General features: G+C 45.8%; 1 protein-coding gene across 2 annotated transcripts in view; it reads left to right on the top strand.

Annotated features, from left to right (window-relative positions):
- CUNH8orf88 (chromosome unknown C8orf88 homolog) overlaps positions 1–22,976 on the top strand; it is a 114,482-nt gene that overhangs the window by 71,348 nt on the left and 20,158 nt on the right. Inside the window, exon 8 of one of the 2 annotated variants that reach the window (XM_077493003.1) lies at positions 18,600–18,753. The exons of the other annotated variant lie outside the window; for it this stretch is intronic. Within the exon in view, the coding sequence (XP_077349129.1) occupies positions 18,600–18,653 (54 nt within the window). The 3' untranslated portion in view covers positions 18,654–18,753. Of the gene's footprint in view, positions 1–18,599; positions 18,754–22,976 lie in introns of those variants that run through there. 2 annotated transcript variants of the gene reach the window in all.

Raw genomic sequence — 22,976 nt, 5'->3', positions numbered from 1 at the left:
TCTTTTAAATGGTTAAGCTTCCCTCATCTACAGCTGTTGGAATAAAACTTGGCAGGTTGCCTGGATTTTTTTTTCTCCAGCTGTGAGAACTCTCTGCACATGTCAAAGAAAGATTGTGACATGCTCATTTGAAGATCGGGAAGGGAAAAAGATTGCGATTTTGATTCTTAATGATTTAGTCATGCAGCTCTTACACACACGCGCGCCCCGCCCCTATTCACGGCATCATAAATTCTCATGAAATTACACTTAAAGTGGTTGTAAACCCTTACAACACACTTTGACCTACAGGTAAGCCTAGATTAAGGCTTACCTGTAGGTCCAAGAAATATCTCCTAAACCTACACGGTTTAGGAGATATTTTCCTGAAGACAGGCACCGCTGTCTACGGTGCACTGTGCGCGGCATCTTCAATGACGGAGATGCCGCACGTGTCAGCTCCCGTGCGCATGCGCGGGAGTGACGTCATCGCGGCTTCGCCGAATAACAGCGGCGGAGCTGCCAGACCCCACCGAGAAGATGGATGCGCCGGACTACAGGGGACAGCAGTGACTTCGCTGGCTCCTGTGTCAGGTAAGTGACACATAATGGACTACTATGCTTTACCTTTGCAGGGAATGAAAGAGGAAGTAAACTCATCAGGGTTTACTTCCTCTTTAAATGTTTTATGCGCAATTAAGTTACACAAATAAATATTAAGAACAACTTTATCACCCTTGCCCACTAAAGCAACCTCACCTGTGCAGAGGGGGCGGCTGGATCATCATAGTGGAAGAAAGCTTGGAGGAAGAGGAGCGGGATTTGCTCGCTGTAACAGCTTACATTAGAATTGCAGTCCGCGCACCCGTCACACACAGCCCCGCCTTCCTGCCCCTACGACAGGCAGAACCTGCCCTGGCTTTGGAACGGCATTCTGTCTGTTACAGGGGCAGGAGGCTGGGGGGCTGTGTGTGACGGGTGCGGGGACTGCAATCCTTATGTAAGCTGTTACAGAGAGCAAATCCCGCTCTGTGATCAAGCCGGCTTTCCTCTTCCTCCACACTTTTTTCTGCGATGATGATTCAGCCGCCCGCACTCTTCCGTTGGGAGATAGGCTCCCATGCAAGTGGAAAATGTTGAGGTGTGTGTATATGTATGTATGCATGTAATATATATATATATATATATATATATATATATATATATATTAAAACATTTTTTTTTTTTATATATATATATATATATATGTGTAAATTGACAAAAAAAAAAGAATCTGAATAGAGGAGGTGGATCTTCCATTCCACTTAGCCTTCATTTATAGAGTAATTGTCATTCAGAGAAGCTTTAGTAAAGTTTCTGTGAATAGAGGAGGTGGAAGAAAAGTGTGGGCATAGTTTGCACTCTTGATAGGTGTGTATGACAGGTTCCTTTTCTCTATTACGCAAGAAGATTATAGCTGTGGAGGTAGGTAGGGGCAAAATAGGAGGTGATTAACGTTAGGTGATTACCAATGGATGAATAGCAGTATATCCCATACAGCCAGCAGAGCTGCTGTCATTGCTCACCACAGCTGTCACATAAAGCTATTGGCCTTCCTGAATAAGCCTTGCAGGGGCATGACTTGTTCCTCTAATCCCCATGTGTCTATATAGATGCCATATATTCTATGCTTCCCACTGTGGATAACATTGTTGAGATTTTCTTTTTCCTGGTATTAAATGTAATAAAGGCAGTCTCTTCTGTTTAATGTTCAAAGGGATTTTCAGATCTTTCTGTAATACGGGATCTGTAAATAAACAGCTCTGTAACAAGCAGAGTGTCAGGGCTTCAGTAAGATGTATTTCTGCAGGTGCCTTTTGATGTCTTGTCTGTCCTGATTCCATGGGCCTAATTACAGTGCATCGGGAAAGTATTCACAGCACTTCACTTTTTCCACATTTTGTGGATAATGGAATTTAAATTGATTAAATTCATAGCGACGTAATGACGTGAAAGAAGATTGTTTGAAATCTTTTAAAATTTATTAAAAATAAAAAAAAATCCCATGTACATAAGTATTCACAGAATTTGCCATGACACTCAAATTTGAGTTCAGGTGCATCCCGTGTCAACTAATCAGCTGTGAGAGGTTTCTACAACTTGATTAGGGTCCACCTGTGGTAAATTCTGTTGATTGGATGTGATTTGGAAAGGCCCACCTGTCTATATAAGGTCCCACAGTTAAAAGTGCATGTCAGAGCACAAACCAAGCCTTAAAGTCCAAGAAATTGTGTGTAGACCTCCAAAACAGGATTGTACCGAGGCACAGATCAGGGGAAGGGTACAGAAATGTTTCTGCAGCATTGAAGGTCCTAATGAGCACAGTGGCCTCCCTCATCCATAAATGGAAGTTGTTTGGAACTACCAGAACTCTTCACTCAGTTTGGCCAGGCCGCCCAATCTAGGAACGGGGAGAAGGGCCTTAGTCAAGATGGTGGGCAAGAATGTGATGGTCACTCTGACAGAGCTCCAGCATTTCTCTGTGGAGAAAGGAGAACTTTCCAGAAGAACAGCCATCTCTGCAGCACTCCACCAATCAGGCCTGTTTGGTAGAGTGGCCAGATGGAAGCCACTCCTGAGTAAAAGGCACATGACAGCCCGCCTGGAGTTTCCCAAGAGCCACCTAAAAGACTCTGACCATGAGAAACAAAATTCTTTGGTCTGATGAAACAAAGATTGAACTCTGACCTGATTGGCAAGCATCATATCTGGAGGAAACCAGGCATCGCTCATCACCTGGCCAATACCATCTCTACAGTGAAGCATGGTGGTAGCAGCATCATGCTGTGGGGATGTTTTTCAGCAGCAGGAACTGGGAGACTAGTCAGGATTGAGGGAAAGCTGAATGCAGCAATGCGCAGAGACATCCTTGATGGAAACGGGCTCCAGAGCACTCTAGACCTCAGCCTGGGGCAAATCTTCCAACAGGTTAACAACCCTTAGCACACAGCCAAGATAACAAAAGAGTCGCTGCACGACAACTCTGTGAATATCCTTCAGTGGCCCAGCCAGAGTCCAGAGTTGAACCCGATTGGACATCCCTGGAGAGATCTGAAAATTGCTGTGCACCGACGCTCCCTATCCAACCTGATGGAGTTTGAGAGGTCCTGCAAAGAAGAATGGGAGAAACTGCCCAAAAATAGGTGTGGCAAGCTTGTAGCATCATACTCAAAAAGACTTGAGGCTGTAACTGGTGGAAAAGGTGCTTCAACAAAGTATTGTGCAAAGGCTGTGAGTACTTGTGTAAATGTGTTTTTTTTTTTTTTTATTAAATTTGCAGATTTCATACAAACTTCTTTCACATGGTCATTATAGGGTAGTGGTTGTAGAATTTTGAGAAAAATTATGATTTTAATCCATTTTGGAATAAGGCTGTAACATAACAAAAGGTGAAAAAAGTGAAACGCGTTGCATACTTTCTGGATGCACTGTATGTGATGGAAGCTCCATAGTAAAATCATAGAACTAAAAAGTATGTTTGCGCTGCTACAATAATAAAATAATTCTAAATGCACTAAACACAAAATTTACAATAATTAGTGTTAACAAATAGGAAAAATACAAATACATGTCAAAGTACAAGTAATTCTAAGTACTATGCTCTTCTGTGACGATAAAAAATGTGCCAAAATACATAAATAAACAAATACACAATAATCTGGAAAAGAGTCCAGAAAAAAAAAAATCCAAAGGATTGTAAACATGTATCTAATGCCGGCTATATATGGTTCGAATTTCAAAAATCGTATCTAAGAATTTTCGTATGAATTTCGCACCATTAGTGGGCTGCAGCAACAACCGATTTTCGTGCGCAAATCAAATTTGAGGAATCAAACATTTTTGAAAAAGGAATGATTTTCTAATCAATGATGGGAGAATCGTGAGAGAAATGTAATAAGAAAAGAAAATTTACGGAGAGAAAAGAAGATTCCTGGCCACGAAAATTATTTTCTGTATCAACGTGAGGTGAAATTTGAAGGCTTGGTTGGCGAATTTCAAAAATCAATGGTGACATCATCGGATCACAAAAAAAAAATTTGTTCGAAATTCGACCATGTATGGCCTGCATAAGGCTCATCACCCTTATAAACTAAGTGCTCTACCGCAACACAAGCGATTCTCCACCAGCTGGAATACTCCCTCGCCTTGTTAGTGGACCCAAGTACAAGTATAGGACAATTAAGCCAATCAGGAACAAATTGATAGTGCAATGAGGTTTTCAGCTTGAATCCACTTAGCAGTAAATGATGATCTCAACTGGCTCTCCAAATGGTTCAGTGTATTATACAAAAAAATGGCCACATATAGTGGAGGATGCTTCTTTTATTGTTGGATATTAAACTGCTTATACATCTACTCCTATATCACTAATTAAAAAAACAGCATTGGCTAGTGCTTATAGATGTAATGACACCGCTTTCACATTTATTTGCATTTTTCATATTTGTTCACACTAGCTATTTATTTTATGTTTAGTGCATTTATAATGATTATATCATTGTAGCAGTGCAACACACACTTTTTTTTTCAGTTGTATTATTGTGGGCACACATTTTGTTTGCAGCAGCTTCTTCATATATTTACAGTATCCCATAAAAGTGAGTACACCCCTCACATTTTTGTAAATACTTTAATATATATTTTCATGTGACACTAAAGAAATGGCACTTTGCTATAATGTAAAGTAGTGAGTGTACAGACTTGTATAACCGTGTAAATTTGCTGTCCCCTCAAAATAACTAAAAACGCAGCCATTATTGTCTAAACCACTGACAGCAAAAGTGAGTACACCCCTAAGTGAAAAAGTCCAAATTATACCCAATTAGCCATATTCCCTCCCCAGTGTCATGTGACTCATCTCAGGTGTGAATGGGAAGCAGGTGTGTTAAAGCTCTCACTCACTCATACTGTTCACTGGAAGTTCAACATGGCACCCCATGGCAAAAAACTCTGAGTATCTGGAAAAAAAAGAATCGTTTCTCTACATAAAGAGGGCCTAGGCCAGTGATGGTGAACCTTGGCACCCCAGATGTTTTGGAACTACATTTCCTATGATGCTCATGCACACTGCAGTGTAGTGGAGCATCATGGGAAATGTAGTTCCAAAACATCTGGAGTGCCAAGGTTCGCCATCACTGGCCTAGGCTATAAGAAGATTGTCAAGACCCTGAAACTGAGCTACAGCATGGTGGCCAAGACCATACAGTGGTTTAACAGGACAGGTTCCACTCAGAACAGACCTTGCCACGGTCAACCAAAGAAGTAGAGGGCATGGATCCAGCATCATATCCAGAGGTTGTCTTTGGGAAATAGACATATGAGTGCTGCCACCATTGCTGCAGAGTTTGAAGGGGTCAGCTTGTCAGTGCTCAGACCATATGCCGCACGCTGCATCAAATTGGTCTACATGGCTGTTGTCCCAGAAGGAAGCCTCTTCTAAAGACTATGCACAAGAAAGCCTGCAAACAGTTTGTGGAAGACAGGCAGACTAAATACATGGATTACATGGATGTCATGTGATCTGATGAGACCAAGATAAACTTATTTGGTTCAGATGGTGTCAAGCGTGTTTGGTGGCAACCAGGTGAGGAGTACAAAGACAAGTGTGTTGCCTACAGTCAAGCATGGTGGTGGGAGTGTCATGGTCTGGGGCTGCATGAGTTCTGCCTGCACTGGGGAGCTACAGTTCATTGAGGGAACCATGAATACCAACATGTACTGTGACAGACAAGTAGAGCATGATCCCCTCCCTTTAAAGACTGGGCCGCAGGGCAGTATTCAAACATAATAACCACCCCAAACACCTCTTCAAGATGACCACTGCCTTGCTAAAGAAGCTGAGGGTAAAGGTAGCAGACTGGCCAAGCATGTCTCCAGACCTAAACCCTATTTAGCATCTGTGGGGCATTCTCAAACAGAAGGTGGAAGAGCGCAACGTTTCTAACATCCACCAGCTCTGTGATGTCATCATGGAGGAGTGGAAGAGGACTTCAGTGGAAATCTGTGAACCTCTGGTGAACTCCATGCCTTTGTCTTGCAGGTGTTTTTTTTTTTTTTTTTTTAGGGTTTACAACAACTTTAATTTAACCATGTGCCGCCCCCCCCCAGTACTTTTACTATGAGCAGGTGGCAGATACAGACTTAGTAATGTACTGGTACGTTGCTTCTCACAGTGGCACGATCATGTTATCCTGTGACCACTACTCTCACAGTGGCCAGGCCATCATGTGATTACTTTGATCAATCATAGCAATAACATGATTATATTGTAAACAAAACCTTCATGAATGGCTTACATTCATGACTGCTTGCTTACTATTGTGATGCTGTGATTGGCACAAAGCTTTCACATGGTACCTGGCACCCTGTACCATGTGATTAGCTGTAACCAATTCTAGATCACAATAGTAAGCAAGCTGTCATGAATGGAAGCCATTCATGACAGCTACAACTATTGCTTATATTGCTAGCACTTAGTCCTGTGCTGGAACAAGCTTCTAGGTGTGAAGAGCAGCCTTCAGTGAATGACTACAGACTTCTCTTGAGAATTGTCAGTGGGTAAAAAATCTAAGGAAATTGATTACCCCTGGATGGTATCTATAAGCCCTTGTACACACGGTCGGAGAATCTGTCAGAATGAGTCTTATCGGACCGTGCCGTCAGATAATCCGACTGTGTGTGGTATGCATTGGACTGATTCCGTCCGAATCTCCGTCCGACCCAATTTTCCAACATGTTGGAAAGATTTCCCAACCAACTGGGCCGGACGGACCTAATCCGATCATGTGTAGAGCATTTTCATCGGACCAAGTGCCACACATGCTCACATTCAAATTCCGACACGGAAGCGCTCGTTCAGGTAAAACTACTGCTCGTAAGCGATATAGCACATTCGTCACGCTGCAATTAAAAAATCATTCATCAAGCGCATTCTCTTGTTCTTTACATTGCTGCAAGAACCAACTTCTTTTGATGCTCATAGTCACACACACTTCTCCCGAACGGATTTCATTACTCTTTTTTAACCATTTCAGCAATACAATTTTAGTTTAAGTCACATCTACACATAGTTTTTTTTTTTTTTTTGGATGTTTTTTTTTTGGGGGGGGGGGATTCCCTAAAAATCTCCTTTAAAGACACTGCTCATTTCTCCTTTTTTTTAACTTTTTATTTTTGGGTGTAAACTTACAACAACAACATTATTGTATCTTTTAGATTTTCTTTTTTAATCTACAGAAGGTTGTTTAGTGTTGGTACCCCTTGTTATTTATTTCACTTTGTATTTTGGAAATGTACCTGCCTGCTCACAAATAAACTCTACTTTTTGAAGGAAAACACATTACACAAGTATTTCATCAAACAAAAATAAAATAAATTTTTTTTGCTCGAAAATAAAACTAGGAACGCAGCACTGGAGAAACTTCTTAACTTTGGTGCAGCCTTTGGCCCACAGGGCAGACATGACTAAATGACATATACAAAAAAATTGTTGGCCTGAGGAGTACATATCTCAGGGAGAGAAGTCTGCTCCTGAAGTCCTAGAGAGCAGGAAATTCAGATGACATTTCTGTCCCCAGGATGGTGATCTTCAAGAGGCTGCATCTTCTGGCACACCAGACTCAACCCAGGCCATCACTCTCTGGTCTTCCTTTGTGACTTCCCACCAGGCATCCTTCCAGGCTGTGGCTGGGCTCCTGTAGCTGGGGCAGGAGGAGAAGGAGGGCGTTGTTGGACCTCCTGGCTGCCACTTGCCACAGCCTCCCCCCGACTGAGGTCTTCCTGTGTATGAAAAGGGGACATAGTTTTAGTTTTTTGATCATCAATCACAACATTTTGTGCTCCTGGCTTTTGCTATTTGACTGTTACCAAATAGAACAGACTATCATTCTGACACCAGCATTTTTCTTTCCTGTCCCAATCATTTTTGGTCACTACTGTCTCTTAAGATGTAAACCACTTGGAGAAATCTCAACTTACTGATCAATAAGAACATCTAGTTAACATAATTAAATGTAACACAAGAAATATGTTCAACAATGCAATACCTGTCTCAAGCTGGGCCCCACCACATGGTGCTGCCTGGAAGGCCCAGGTTGTACATCAGAAGCCTCAGCTGGGGGTGAAGGATGCCTTGGAGGAAGCCTGGAGAGTGGTGGCCTGAGTGGTGGCCTGGGTACCCCCTGGTCTACCAGAAAATGCAGCCTGTCAAAGTGCACCATCCTGGGGTAATAAACAGCATCTGGATCTCCTGCTCTCAAGGACTCCAGGTGCTTCTTTCTCTCCCTGAAATATGTAAGCTTCATGGCCACAATTTTGCGATTCAGATATGTCATGTCTGCCGTGGGGACCCTGATCTGCACCAAAGCAAGCAGTTTCTCCAGTGCTGCGTTCCTCTTTGATCTGTCATAATAAAATTTGTTGTGGAACTGCCACAGGCAGGGCATCTCCATGTAGAGCTCGAGGAATAGCCCCATAAAGTTGGGATTGTTGAATGGGTCCATTTTGTCTGCAAGACACAACACAAGACAAACCCTCAAATACTAATAATGCAATTAAAATCCCTCCTAATCTTGTCCCAACAGCGGCCTAGATACAAGCAGTCTAGTCTAGTGAAGCACAAATTTAAAAATGTTACCTTCGTTTCGACGTTCGCCGCGTCCGTGACTCACACTCTCCTCCCAGATCGTACGGACGATACACATGTGTGGCGTTTTATATACAGTGCGCATGCATGAAACTCCGCCCGCCCCTGATGTTCTTTCCAGACTATTCCCTGCCCCTTCGCTTCCCGCGCAGTGGGGAGAGCACATGGCGGAGAGAACGCAGGTGCGCAATAATAGTTCCACCAACGAGGAGGAGGGTGAGGAAAGCCCGGAGCCTGAAACGTCCCAAACCAGGAAGACAAGATTTGAGGCCTCAAATATGTCTTTTGGAGAGATGTTGGAGATGGTCGACATATTGAACAGGACCGACTATGATGGGAAGTATGGACCTTACCCAAACCCAAATATCAGAAAGGCCAAGATCATGAATAAAGTTGTGAAGAGTCTTCTGAAGAATTTTGGGGTACGCCGATCCAAGGATCAACTGAGAAAACGCTGGTCAGACCTGAAACTGAGGGAGCACGAGCAGTACCTAAGGATCAAGCGTGTTCTTAAAAAAAGTAAGTAGTTGTCGTGTGTTCATATCATTATTCTTGCTTGCATACATGCTCCATGTGCTTTGATTTCATGTTGTGCATTTTAAAATGGCCACTTTTAAGGTCATGGTTTCGTTCGTTCGTATGAAACATTGTTCTGCAGGGAAGTATTCCAGCTTAACAAAGTGACCCCAATAATGTTCTCACCTTGTAACTCGGCCCAAAAAAAAAAATTGTACAACACTTCCAAGTAATGTTTCATATTCCTATTTATGCCCTCTGTGTGCTAATTAATCTTTGTTTACATTCTCAGGGGAGAGAAGACTCAGCAAGTATGAGGACACCAGGGACCATGAGGACACCAGGGACCACACCCCTCCCAAAGAAGGGCAACTTCCAAAAGAAGAAACAGAGGAGCAGGAGGAGGAGGAAGAAGGAGAGATCGGGGAAGTTGGCCAAATTGTCACCACAACAGGTGAGTGTCGGAGAACACAGCTTCCGATAAGCTCATCAATGTATATCACCATATTTGGATTACATGGTGTGTTTGTTTTGTTTTTTCTAGGTGATGTGGAGGAAGATTCCAGTTTTACCAGTGAAAGTGCCCAGATCTTGATCAGGGAGATAATGGGGTGCAATAGGGATTTGGAAATTGTACAACAAAACAACAATGATGTTAAAAATAAAATGAAGAACATCATTGATGTTTTGGGGAGAGTGTGAAAACGAAAAAACTAGATAGGGTTTTATTTTTGTTTAAAAAAAAAAAAGGTGTATTTTGCATAATTCCAAATTGGGAAGATGCACAGAGTGTGTAAACATGCGCTATCTCCCATCATGGGGGATCAATGTACATGTTTTGTTGAAAGTGTCTGAAGGGGTTGCAGCCCCAAAGCATGTACATTGATCCCCCATGATGGGAGATAGCACATGTTGACACACTGTTTGCATCTTCCAAATTTGAATTTTTCAGGGGTGACACCCCATGTGATGAAGGCAATATCAGCCCAGTTTGTACATACTCATGTCTGATATTGTCTTCACTTTTCCAAGTTGAACTTTGTAAGTTCCTGTGTTCTGTATTTTACGGTTTGATACATGCCTGTTTACACAAAAAAACAAGTAAAAAATAAATATGATTAAACTGGGTTTTGGATACCCAAAATATCTTGGTTTGTTGTAAAAACCTTTACTAAACGCACATGTGAATGTGTTTGTATTAAAAAGTTTAATTCTCAACAATGTGTGGCTTCCTTTTTCATTGGGATTAAAATGTATTTGTAGTGAAATTTGAGTTTGTGCTGAGAAGGAGTGTGATTTACTAAAGGCAACTCCACTTTGCACTCCAAGTGCAGTTTCAGGTGTACTTTTGCAGTGCACTTGTAGTGCATAGTGGATGTGCCTTTAGTAAAAAGCACCCACAGTGAGGTGTAAATTTGGACAATCATGCCATTTTCCTGCCATGGTGCTGAAAATGAGCATGATTTGTAATGCACTACACATTAGTTAACAAAAAGAAGGTGTGTGTGTAGCAGACCCACAACATAATAAGATTATCCGAAGAAGAGACTTTCCCCTCATCTCGCTCTGAACTTGGGTTTGCACTGTTGCTGAAAAAGGCACAACTTGACGAAAAATGGCAAAGTGGGAGGCCACAGTCTGCCATTCCTGTGGCGTTGAAGGACACTGTGTAGTAACACAAGAAAAAAAACTATTAATTTGACAAATCAACATTGCATGCAGATTAGACACCCACATTTTTGGACAAAATTAGTATAACATTTTTTTAAATGAGTATTTAAAGCCTAAAGTATAAGGTCCCCTTATGAGAGTCCTAACCCCCCCATCCCCCCCATCTGATGGGCCCTTGATAAAAAATGAGGGGGGATGTTTAGGAGAGGTAACCCTCTCCACTTGATTGAGAGCTGAATGCCTAAATAATGTGTGATACTTTGTGAAGCCCCTCCTTAGTTACACTATTGGCAGCCCACCGGACAGGTAAGAAGTGTCATAATAACAAAATGGAAGGACATTTTGACATTCTGCTATTATATAGCAAGAAAATTAATGTGTTAAAAAAATAAAACTAGCATTTGAAAGTATTGAGGCAGGCCCTTACACTACATGCTTTGGTGAATTGTTCCATAAATGTGATCATGAAAAAGGTATTTAGAGTGTGTATTGGGTTGGGTCAAGTCATCAGATAGAAGATTGCTATCAGCTGAGGTAACAGTTGGGGAGAGGGGGGTTCCTAATGAGTTTGGCACAACTCCAAAAAACAATAAAAAGGTCACTTTGCATGAATTGAAGCACACACATCACATTTGTAGAGATTTTAGGGGGTGTTTAGGGGAAAGCAATACTATGGAGCTGCCAAAAGACATTGTCAAGTGACTAGACTATAGTTTTAGGGGCCAAGAAGAGCATGGTGGGGAAGTTAGTGAGGCAAATCCGCATGAGGACAAAGGGGCAGAGCATATGAATTAGAGCATATTGCAATGATGGTAATTAGGGAATGAGGAAAGAAATGCAAGACATTAGCAATCATGAAATACATAGAATGTGATGTTTAAGGTTAAAAATTAGTATAATATAGTCCTTCAGCAGGAGCTGAATGATGGCAGAACAGGTCTCTGGAATAATGATCCCCAGAGCCTGGGGGGAGATGCCTGTACAGAACTTGAGGTCCTGAAGGTTCGTCTACGTACTCATCGTACAGTTTGTGCTGCGCAGGGGTTCTTACTTTGACTTTGACACAAGCCTTTTGGCTTGTGTCAAAGTCCAGCCATAGCTAGGCACTCGGCAGGCCATGACGAAACCTCAGCTCCAGAGGTGGCCGGTGAGCCTTTATGCTCCGGGGCCCACATATGACAGGGCTACTGATGTCTGCGTCACAGTGGGCCAAGGCCAGCAGCCACCCTGTACTGATCAGTGAGTGGATCTGTAATGGAATGTCTCCCAGCTCTTCAGGACTGGTAAGTACAGCTCTCCCTACCTCGGTGGGGCTTAGCAGCTGGGCGTTCCCTGGGATGTCGATTCGGGGGTCCCTCACCTCCCTCTCTTCTCTCCCTGTCACTATCTTTCCCCCCTCCCTGGGGGGATGCTGCATGTGGCTGCTGAGCGGTGTGTGAGTGCATATACAGGGGCTCTCACCTGGGATGGGGGCTGGCTGTCTAGCGGTGTCCTGGGTCCTGTGTTTTATGCCGCTGGAAGGTGCCTGTGAGGGTCTGCTGTTGTCTGGTACATCGCTGTGTTCTCTGCCATCGTTTTTCTTTCTGTACCTCATGGAGCTGCTGGCGGACATTTTAGGTGTGGGCGAGGGCAGCATGCCTTCCTGGGCTTCAGTGGCCATTTTACTAGTGCTCCTATTCAGGACACTGGCAGACATTTTCGGGAAGCCTGAACACGTTTTTCAGTGTTCTCTAGCAGCAACATGGCTCATGTGCTCTCACAGCCTTTTCCCCCTGTGTTTTCTGTCTTTGTACTGGATGCTGGGCGGTCTTTTTATTCAAGCCTGAGCACATTTGAGAGCGGTTTGGTCGCTAATTACAGTGGCTGCCACCGACACAGCTCTTGTTTCCTCTGCACCTGGGAGTACACAGGGACTACAGGCAATACTTGTGGGACAGCGCAGAACTCTTCAGGGTGGTGAGTCTGGCGGGATAGAGCCCTCAGCCAGGAACAGCAAGGAGGGTGGGACTGTCACTGTCCTAAGTCCCCTTCAGGTGGCAGGCAGGGTAGGGTCAGCATGGCTTCAGAAACTGGTGTTTCTGCCCATGGACACCCTGACGGCGGTCCTCAATTCGTTTGTTGCCAAGATGGAGGCGGTGCGTGGGAAGAAAGGTGCAATAAAGCGGCCCCTGCCTCCCCGTCCTCTGGGGAGAGCTCTGATGTAGACTCGGGTCCTGCTGAGGCTGGTGACCCCTGTCAGACGACGCTGACCAGGACCGTTCGGACAGTGAGAATGAGTCCGGGTCCGGGCACGATAAAGCGCTTGTGTTGGAGCACTTATCACAGCTGTGCGTGATACCCTGAAGATTCAGGAGCCAGCAGAGCCCTCTGCTGATGTACCGGTCCCTTTTGGATCCCGCAAGCCAGCACGTTCACCTAAGGTGTTCCCGTATCTGACTTATTTTAACAAGTTCATTTAAAAGGAATGGGGTTGCCCGCAACGGACCTTTTCGGTCCCCAAATACATGAGGAGAGCCTTATGAGGAGAGCCTTCTCAAAAAATGGTCGGCTCCTCCGGTCGTGGACCCCCCAGTATCTAGGTTAAATAAAGTACCTATGATCCCAGTTGAGGGGACTCCTGCATTCAAGGATCCCACGGACAGGAAGGCCGAAGCAGTAGCTCGTTCCCTGTTTACGGTTGTGAGGTCAGCCGTGCGACCAGTACTGGCATCCTCACTTGTGTCGCAGACACTGACTGAGTGGGCAAAACCTTTGCACTGTGAATTGGGAGAGCAACGGGCTTCTCCTGTCTGTGTGGAACTAGCAAACCAACTAGTGCAAGGCCTTAAGTACGTCTGTGACGCGGCCCTGGATACTCTCCCTCTGTTATCCAGGGCTTCAGTGTCAGCTGTGGTGCTGAGGCGCCTGATTTTGCTGGTCTGCTGACGAGGCATCCAAAAAAAACCCTGACGGATCTTCCCTTCCTTGGTGACCGGCTCTTTGGAGTCTCTTTGGATGACATTATTAAAAATGCCACATGTGTTAAGAGTACCTTACTCCCACAGGCCGGGAAGGCTAAGGAGCCATGCCGTAGGCAAGGGCCCTCTTTTTGCGCTCACAAATGGCTTTTTTGTCCGCCCGGAGCTTCGACAAAACGCCCCCACACGACAGGACGACCACGGACGGTCAAAAATGTCCCTGGAACCGCAAGCATACCAAGCCTGCAAATAAAAGTGCTACCGCATGAAGGTTTGCCCCCACCCATGTCTCGGGTGGGGGGTCGCCTTCGGGAGTTTGCAGCCTGGTGGTCCTCTCGCTTATCCGACCAATGGGTCTGCGATCTGATTTCCACAGGCTACAAGATAGAGTTTCTCTCTTGGCCGCCAAACAGATTCTTCCCCTCCAACATACCCGTATCCCCGGCTTGCCGGGAGGCCCTCTTGGGGGCAGTAAGGGACCTGCTGAATCGTGGGGTGATTGTACCGGTTCCGGAATCGGAACGCTTCCAGGGATTCTACTCAAATCTGTTTGGACGTGCCCTTCCTTCTTGGGAACCACAATCTTGGACCTAAAAGCCCTCAATCACTTTGTAAAAGTACAGAGGTTCAGAATGCAATCAGTTCGCTCAGTAGTTTCTGCACTCCATCAAGGGGACTCCCTGGCGTCCTTAGACATCCAGGATGCATACCTGCACATACCTATATACCTTTTGGCATAAAAAATTTCTGTGGTTTGCAGTTGGAGAAGCCTACTACCAGTTTGTGGCTCTTCCTTTTGGTCTGGCATCAGCCCCCCGAGTCTTTATAAAGGTATTGGCTCCAGTTTTGGCGTTGCTATGGCAACGTGGGATCGCGATCGTAGGATACCTGGACGATCTCCTCCTGAGAGCATCTTCCGCCTCAGAATTAGAGGAGGATGTGGCAATCACCATTTAGACCCTGCAAGAATTTGGGTGGCTGTTGAACCTAAAGAAGTCGGTGATCGTACCGACCCAGCATCTGGAGTACCTAGGCTTGCTGCCGGACTCCATGGAAGCAAGAGTGTTTCTCCCTTTAGACAAACTGCAGACTCTGAGATCCGTGGTAAAACGGCTTATGAACCGCAAGTGGTCGTCGCTCCGCTTTTGCATGCGGGTGCTGGGTCTCATGGTAGCTTCCTTCGAGGCAGTACCTTATGCCCAGTTCCACACCAGAGTCCTGCAGAAGGAGATTTTTACAAAATGGGACAAATCTCAGTTGTCCCTGGATCGACAGATCCAGGTAATCCAGTCAGTCAGAGACTCACTCATCTGGTGGTTGAGGTCCCTGGTGATTCAGTCAGGAAATCATTCCTACCTCTGAGGTGGACAGTGAACACAACGGATGCCAGTCTATCTGGCTGGGGTGGAGTGATGGGGATTCAGTCGGCTCAGGGCCTCTGGTCGACGGAAGAATCCAAGTTGCCAATCAATCTGCTCAAATTTAGAGTGATCAGGCTGTGCCTCTCCACATGGTCGATGAGACTGCAAGGGCATCCGATCAGGATCCAGTCAGACAATGTCACGGCTGTGGCATACATCAATCACCAAGGAGGAACAAAAATCTCAGCCGCCGCACGGGAGGTCACTCACATACTTCGGTGGGCAGAGCGACATGTACCGGCCCTGTCGGCCATTTACATCCCAGGAGTGGAGAACTGGCAGGCGGACTATCTGAGTCGCCAGATGTTGGACCCAGGAGAATGAGCGTTGCATCCGGAGGTATTCAGGCTTCTGTGCCTGAGGTGGGGCATACCAAACGTGGATCTTCTGGCCTCCCGTCTCAATTGGTACCGAGATTCGTGTCCAGGACAAGAGATCCATGGGCAGATGCGTTACACATGCTGGTGGCTCCGTGGGATCAGTACCAGCTGATCTACACCTTTCCTCCACTGAAACTGTTACCACATCTGCTCCGCAGAGTGGAAGTCGAGGGGATCCCAGTGATTCTGGTCACCCCAGATTGGCCTCAGCGACCTTGGTATGCAGACCTAGTATGCCTGGTGGCAGACACCCCATGGCGACTGCCATTACGAGAAGACCTTCTGGCTCAAGGTCCGATTCTCCACCCTGCTTTACCATCATCGCTGGCTTTAACGGCATGGCTATTGAGAGCCAGGTGTTGAGGAACTGGGGTCTGTCAGACTCGGTGATCCCAACTATGTTGAGGGCACGGAAATCTTCCTCTAGGAAGATATATCATCATACCTGGAAGGCTTACATTTCCATGTGTGAGGAGAAAGGATGGCATCCACGCTCCTTTCTATATCCAGGATCCTGCTGTTTCTTCAGCAAGGAGTAGACCAAAAATTGGCATTAAGCACCATCAAAGGGCAGATACCAGCCTTGGCTGTCTTCTTTCAGCGACCCCTGGCACCTCACTCCTTAGTGAGTACCTTTGTTCAGGGGGTGCGACACGTAGTCCCTCCGGTGCATCCACCATTACCCTCGTGGGATCTGAACCTGGTGTTATCAGCACTTCAAAAACCGTCGTTTGAAAATATCAGGGAGATTCCCCTGTTGACTCTTTCCCAGGAAGTGGTCTTTCTAGCGGCCATCACATCAGCCAGGAGGGTTTTGGAACTGGCGGCCTTGTCCTGCAAGTCGCCTTATCTGGTTATCCACAAGGATAAGGTAGTGTTGCGTCCGCAACTGTCTTTTCTGCTGAAAGTGGTCTCTGCTTTTCATATCAATGAGGACATTGTATTACCATCTCTGTGTCCTAAGCCAAAAGACCCTAAGGAAGTGACCCTTCACGCTCTGGACGTGGTTCAGGCTCTAAAGGTGTATTTGTCTGCCACTGCTCCCTTTCAGAAGTCAGACTCGCTGTTTGTTTCGGTGGCTGGTCTAAAAAAAGGCATGGCGGTCTGTCTCATCGGCCACCATTTCCAGGTGGATCAGACAGATTGTAGTGCAAGCCTATGCCTTGAAGAGACAGACCCCCCTCTCCAGTCACAGCCCACTCCACAAGGGCAATCAGAACGTCATGGGCCTTCCAACACCAAGCGTCTGTTGCTCAGGTGTGTAAAGCGGCGACCTGGTCATCTGTCCACACGTTTACCAAGTTCTACAAGGTAGACGTCAGTGCATCGGCTGATGCCTGTTTTGGCTGCAAAGTTTTGCAGGTGGCCGTATAGTTGCAATTGAATATGCAATATTTTTTCCTGGTTTTTCCATAAAAACGCAGTACCGTTCAGTTAATGCGCTGTTGCATCACATTCCGCAGTTTTGGTGCGGTTGTGGGTAGTCACTCCTGTTGAGGGTACCCTGTTTTTGTGGTGGTTTTCTACATGCACTGTTGTTTTTTGTGGGTAAAGTTTCACTAGTTCCCACTTGCCATGGTGGATGAAGTTTTCTATGCTGTTTTTTCCACCCCTCGTTTGGCACTGCTTGGGGACGTCCAAATGGCTAAGAGAGGAGCTGTGTCGGTCGGTGAATATAAGAGAAAATAGGATTTTTTGTACTCACCGTAAAATCCTTTTCTCTGTAATTCACCGACTGACACAGCACCCGCCCCTCCTTTTTCTCTTACGTTATACTGCTTCTTGACGTACTGATGATTGCATGGCAGGCTGGAGGGTTGTTGCCCCCTGGGTGGAACTGAAAAGTTCTGAGTGTTACATAACAAGTAATGCCTAGTATTCTCCTAGTAGTGGGCATAACAAGCCAATGGCTAAGAGAGGAGCTGTGTCGGTTGGTGAATTACAGAGAAAAGGATTTTACGGTGAGTACAAAAAATACTATTTTTTTTTCAACATTTTTGATATTTGTTCATTTATTGCAAAAGCAAAGCAAAAATTTTAAAATCCAGTGGTAAATACCTGCTCGGGTACCCCCATTGAAAACTGCTTGCTATGGGGGCACTTGACAAGAGGTAGGGGCCAGGAGTACTGGGGCGGAACCCAAGAAGAGGAGGATTGGGACTGGTCTGTGCAAAAGCACTGCACAGAGAAGGTAAGTATAACATGTTTGTTATGTCAATATGCGCAATCTTGTGAAATAAAGTGGTGTAAACAAATTTTGATTAATTAATAATAGCTGCTATCACTTGTGTTTTCACTTCACTTAAAAGGTGCAAATAAACAATACAGTGCTGTGCTTTAAAAAACATCAATAATAAAAGTTTAACAAAAAATGGTAATCAATAAACCTATATTGCTGAAGGTTCATATATAGTATCTGTGACTGATTGGAGTGAATAAAAAAAAAAACAATACATCAATGGTGCAAAAATCTAAAATGCCTGTGCTTTCATCCACCAGTCTCACAGGCTGTTCACCTCACATCTGAGTCAATTCAGTAGTGTTCCTCTCTGGGGATAATAGAGAAGGCTGGCGTGGTGCTGGTAATCACTTTCCTAATTCAAATCGCTTATTTCCATTAGATAAAAACTAGGATCATCTCACCAGATATGATAGATATGCAAAAGAAGGATGGCAAAATCTAGTGCTCCCCATTTAATTTGTTCAATCGGTCGATTCTAGAGGGTGGCAGGAGGGGGAGGGACATCCCCTGGCGGCGGTAAGAATGTAAGAATGATCAAGTGACTGGACAGCCGCAATGATTGTTCTTACGGTGAAGGGAATCACTGGCTCTAAAAGAAGATATCTGAATGATGCTTGTAACTGCAGGCATCATTCAGATATCCCCACTCAAAGCCTGACGTCATATGACGTTGGGCGAATGGGAAGTGGTTAAAACGGAGTAAATGCTTGTATATATACTATTCACAAATGTGTCTTCTGTTGTTTGCAGCTGTGTGAGCTCTGCGAGTTTTGTCCCTGGTCATCCACCAACATCCCTGCATGAAAAGCAGATCTGAATATCTGGTCACAAATGCTGAAACCTGTGAAAAGAATACCAGCTGTATATAATATGGTCCTAATAAAGAGAAATTCTATCACTGTAATATGACTGTGGAAAATTGTTTTTTTTGTTTGTTTTGTTTTCTTACAGTGATTACATGAATAGCAGCGCACATTGCTGTTTTTTTTTTTAACTTCTTTATTTCTATTAAATTATCAACCGCTTGAATAACAACACAAAAGAGATGGACTCAATACTCTATCACCATTGTCTCATTCAAGATTAATAACAGCAAAAACAAGCAAGAAAAACAACAATAAATAAAACAGACACAGAGGTCCTGTGTATCATTCAAGTTTTTATACCTTTACCCTTTAATCCACCCATTAATCCCATCCCACCCACCCCCCACGTGCACACCGTTCGCGCCAGTACACCCACCCAAAAATATTGTCTGGGTAGGAGAGGAAGGGAGACAGCCAAGGCGAGGAAAAGGCTGAAAGGGGGGGCGGGAGGCCGACACAGAAGGGAAGCCGATCAAACCACAGCTTCCCCCCCGCCCCCCCACCCACACCCGCCGGGCAACCCCTTTCACTCAGCCAGGGTCTCCATAGTTCCTCAAGTTTCCTTAGGTTACCCTGTCTTATATACACCCCTCTTTCACACCAAATTGTAGAATCAATAGCGTTAACCCATGCTTTAAGTATGGGAGGGTTCCTGGCCTGCCAGTTCATTGCTATCAACCGTCTAGCCTGATATAAACACCTTAATGCTGCCCTTCTTACCAAAGGCGAGACTCCGCCCTCCTCAAAAATCCCTAGAAGGCAGGTCCTAGCCTCCGGTTCCAAAGTAACCTTAAAGGTCCTATTGATTCTACGAACTATTCCTATCCAATACCTATACAACTTAGGACATTTCCACACCATGTGGAGAAAGTCCCCTGGTGCCCCACATCTAGGACATTCATCTCTAGATAACTTTCCTATCTTCCACAGTTTATGGGGGGTATAGTACACTCTATAGGTGAAGAACAGATGGGACACTCTCTGCGACGGAGATATTGATACCAGACTGCCGCGTTCTAATATCCTATCCCATTGTTCCTCGGTTATCGGCCCTATATCTCTGGCCCATCCCCTTCTACTTCTATCCGGTCCCTCTCCTTTCAAAAGCTTATCCCTAAGTTTAATATATAATTTGGAGATTATCCCTTTCTTTTGTATACACTCAACTAGTCCCCGAAGCAAGGGGGTTTCAACCCTCTCTATAGTCAATGACCCGAACTGGGCCCTAATCCCGTGCCTAATTTGTAGATATTTATAAAACTCCCTATTCGAGATACAGTAATCTCGCCTAAGATCTTCAAAAGATTTCATGAGATTCCCGTCATATAATTGTGTTAGCCTATTAATTCCATGCCTTTCCCACTCCATAGATCTATCTATGCGACTCAACTCTGGTAGAGTTTCATTGTACCACAAAGGAGTATAATCAGTCACCTCGGTGTATCCCATAATTAACTTAGTTGCCTGCCACACTTTCCTTAATAAGATAGTAGTAGGACATTTATGGGCAAACAAATTGGCCTCTAGAGTCTCAACCAATAGCTTATGGGGTGTTTTCTCTGTCATAATTTTATTGCTTGAATATTTTCTGCCATACACGCCGGACCCAGCAAGATGCTGGAGCTGGGCTGACAGAAAATATAGCCTTGGGTGTGGGATTGCCATCCCTCCCCTCCCAGCCGGGAGCTGCAATGTTTGCAAGCTAATCCGAGCTTGACCCTTCTTCCAGATCAGTTCTCGGAATAGCGATTCTAACTTCTTAAACCACTTCTGGCTAATCCAGATTGGGGAATTATGTAAGATATATAGTATTTGCGGTAACCAAATCATTTTAATTAAATTGCAGCGTCCCGCTACCGAGAGGGGGAGGGAGCACCAAATACTCGCTTTTTGTTTTAGCTTAGCCAGTAATTGTACTAGGTTCTCACTAACATAATAATTTACATCTCCAGAGACCCAAACGCCTAAATATTTTAACTTAGTTACCACATCCAAATAAGAAGTCGTTAGTATCGGCTGGTTCCCAGTTCTACTAAGTGGCAATAGCGCAGATTTACTCCAATTAATTCCCAGACCCGACTGTTGCTCAAACTCGTCCATCATCTGCATCACCTTGTTCAGGGTTGAATTTATGTCCCCAATAAAAAAAAGGACATCATCCGCAAACAAAGCGATTTTTTCTTCCCCCGATCTACGTCGGAAACCCTGGATGTCCGAGCGCGATCTCGTCAAGACAGCTAGGGGTTCCATGGCCAATACGAACAAGAGTGGGGACAGGGGGCATCCCTGTCTCATGCCTCATTCCAGGTGGAAGGTCCTAGAGAGTGCAGTGCCCATTTTAACTTTTGCTCTAGGTTCGCTATAGAGTAATTTGACCCATCTAATAAATAGTGGGCCAAATCCAAACCGCTCCAGCACTCCCCATAAATAGTCCCATTCCAAGCTGTCGGAAGCTTTAATAGCATCCAGGGCCAATATCGCGCTAGGGCCCTCGTTGTCCATTGGCATCTGGATATTTACGAAGACTCTTCTAATATTGGTACTGGCTGTTCTCCCTGGAATAAACCCTGACTAATCTGGATGTATTAGTTTACAAATATACTTATTTAATTGGGTCGCCAGGGCTTTAGCTAGGATTTTAACATCGCAACATAATAGAGAAATCGGGCGATATGAGGAGGCCTCCTGATGTTCTTTCCCCTCTTTAAGAATTAAAGTAATATTAGCTTCCGACATTGACTAATGCCGCATACACACGATCAAACAAGCGGGTGGAAAAGTCCGGCAAACTCAAGTCCGCAGGACAATCCCCCCGTGTGTAGCCTCTGGCATACTTTTTTGACCCGAAAGTACGGCGGACTTAGAATGCCGTGTTGCACTCCAATCTTCCCGCCGGACTCGCATTTCGGCTGACAATCCGGCCGTGTGTATGCCAGTCCGCCGTACTTTTGAAATGAGCTGACTTTTCCCGCTCGGAGAAAAGTTCGCTCATTTCGAGCTGGTCTCCAGGTAGGCGGGGCCCGCGAAGGAGACGTCGCTGGCCCCGCCGCCTGGTATGGACTTAAAGGGGAACCCCAACGCCGAAAAAAACGGCGTGGGGGTCCCCCCCAAGTCCACAACAGACCCTTGTCCGAGCACGCTACCCGGCCGGCCAGGAAAGGGGGGCGAGCGAGCGCCCCCCCCCCTCCTAAACCGTACCAGGCCGCGTGCCCTCAACATGGGGGGGTGCCTTGGGGAAGGGGGGGGGGCGCGCGGCCCCCCCCACCCCAAAGCACCTTGTCCCCATGTTGATGAGGACAAGGGCCTCTTCCCGACAACCCTGGCCGTTGGTTGTCGGGGTCTGCGGGCGGGGGGCTTATCGGAATCCGGGAGCCCCCTTTAATAAGGGGGCCCCCCACCCTATGTGAATGAGTATGGGGTACAATGTACCCCTACCCATTCACCTGTAAAATAAAGTACAAAAAAAAACACAACACACAAGATAAAATAATTTATTGCACAGCTCCGGGGGTCTTCCGTCTTCGGGGGTCTTCTCGCCGGACTCCTCCGCTATCTTCTTGTAGCTCTTTTACTAGCGGAGGAGCCCGGCATTCTTCTTCGTCGCCGCGGCCTCTTCTTCCGACTTCGGGGGTCTTGTCCCCCTCTTTGGTTCTTCTTCCGGGCCACCGCGCCTTCTTATAGCTCTTTTACAGGCGGTGGCCCGGTCTTCTGTCGCCGCCGCCGCCTTCCGTTCTTCTTCTTCTTCTTCTCCAGGAGATGTTGCCTCGACGATCTCTCCGGCCGCAATGCCAGGGACGCGCTGCGCTGCCACTTATATAGGGACAAGGGGCGGTGTCACATGGGTTTATGTCACATGGGTTGGTGTCACATGGTGACCCCGCCCCCTTACGATGTCACAGTCCCGGAGGATGCTGGGACTGTCGCCATGTGACATCAACCCATGTGACAAACCCATGTGACACCGCCCCTTGTCCCTATATAAGTGGCAGCGCAGCGCGTCCCTGGCATTGCGGCCGGAGAGATCGTCGAGTCAACATCTCCTGGAGAAGAAGAAGAACGGAAGGCGGTGGCGGCGACAGAAGACCGGGCCACCGCCTGTAAAAGAGCTATAAGAAGGCGCGGTGGCCCGGCAGAAGAACCGAAGAGGGGGACAAGACCCCTGAAGTCGGAAGAAGAGGCCGCGGCGACGAAGAAGAATGCCAGGCTCCTCCGCTAGTAAAAGAGCTACAAGAAGATAGCGGAGGAGTCCAGCGAGAAGACC

Source organism: Lithobates pipiens, unplaced genomic scaffold (genome assembly GCF_037356315.1).
Source record: "Lithobates pipiens isolate NorthernLeopardFrog02 unplaced genomic scaffold, aLitPip1_a1.2 Scaffold_19, whole genome shotgun sequence".
Classification (NCBI taxonomy): domain Eukaryota; kingdom Metazoa; phylum Chordata; class Amphibia; order Anura; family Ranidae; genus Lithobates; species Lithobates pipiens.
The sequence above is the reverse complement of the archived record's forward strand: the minus strand, read 5'-3'. Positions and strand labels throughout refer to the sequence as shown.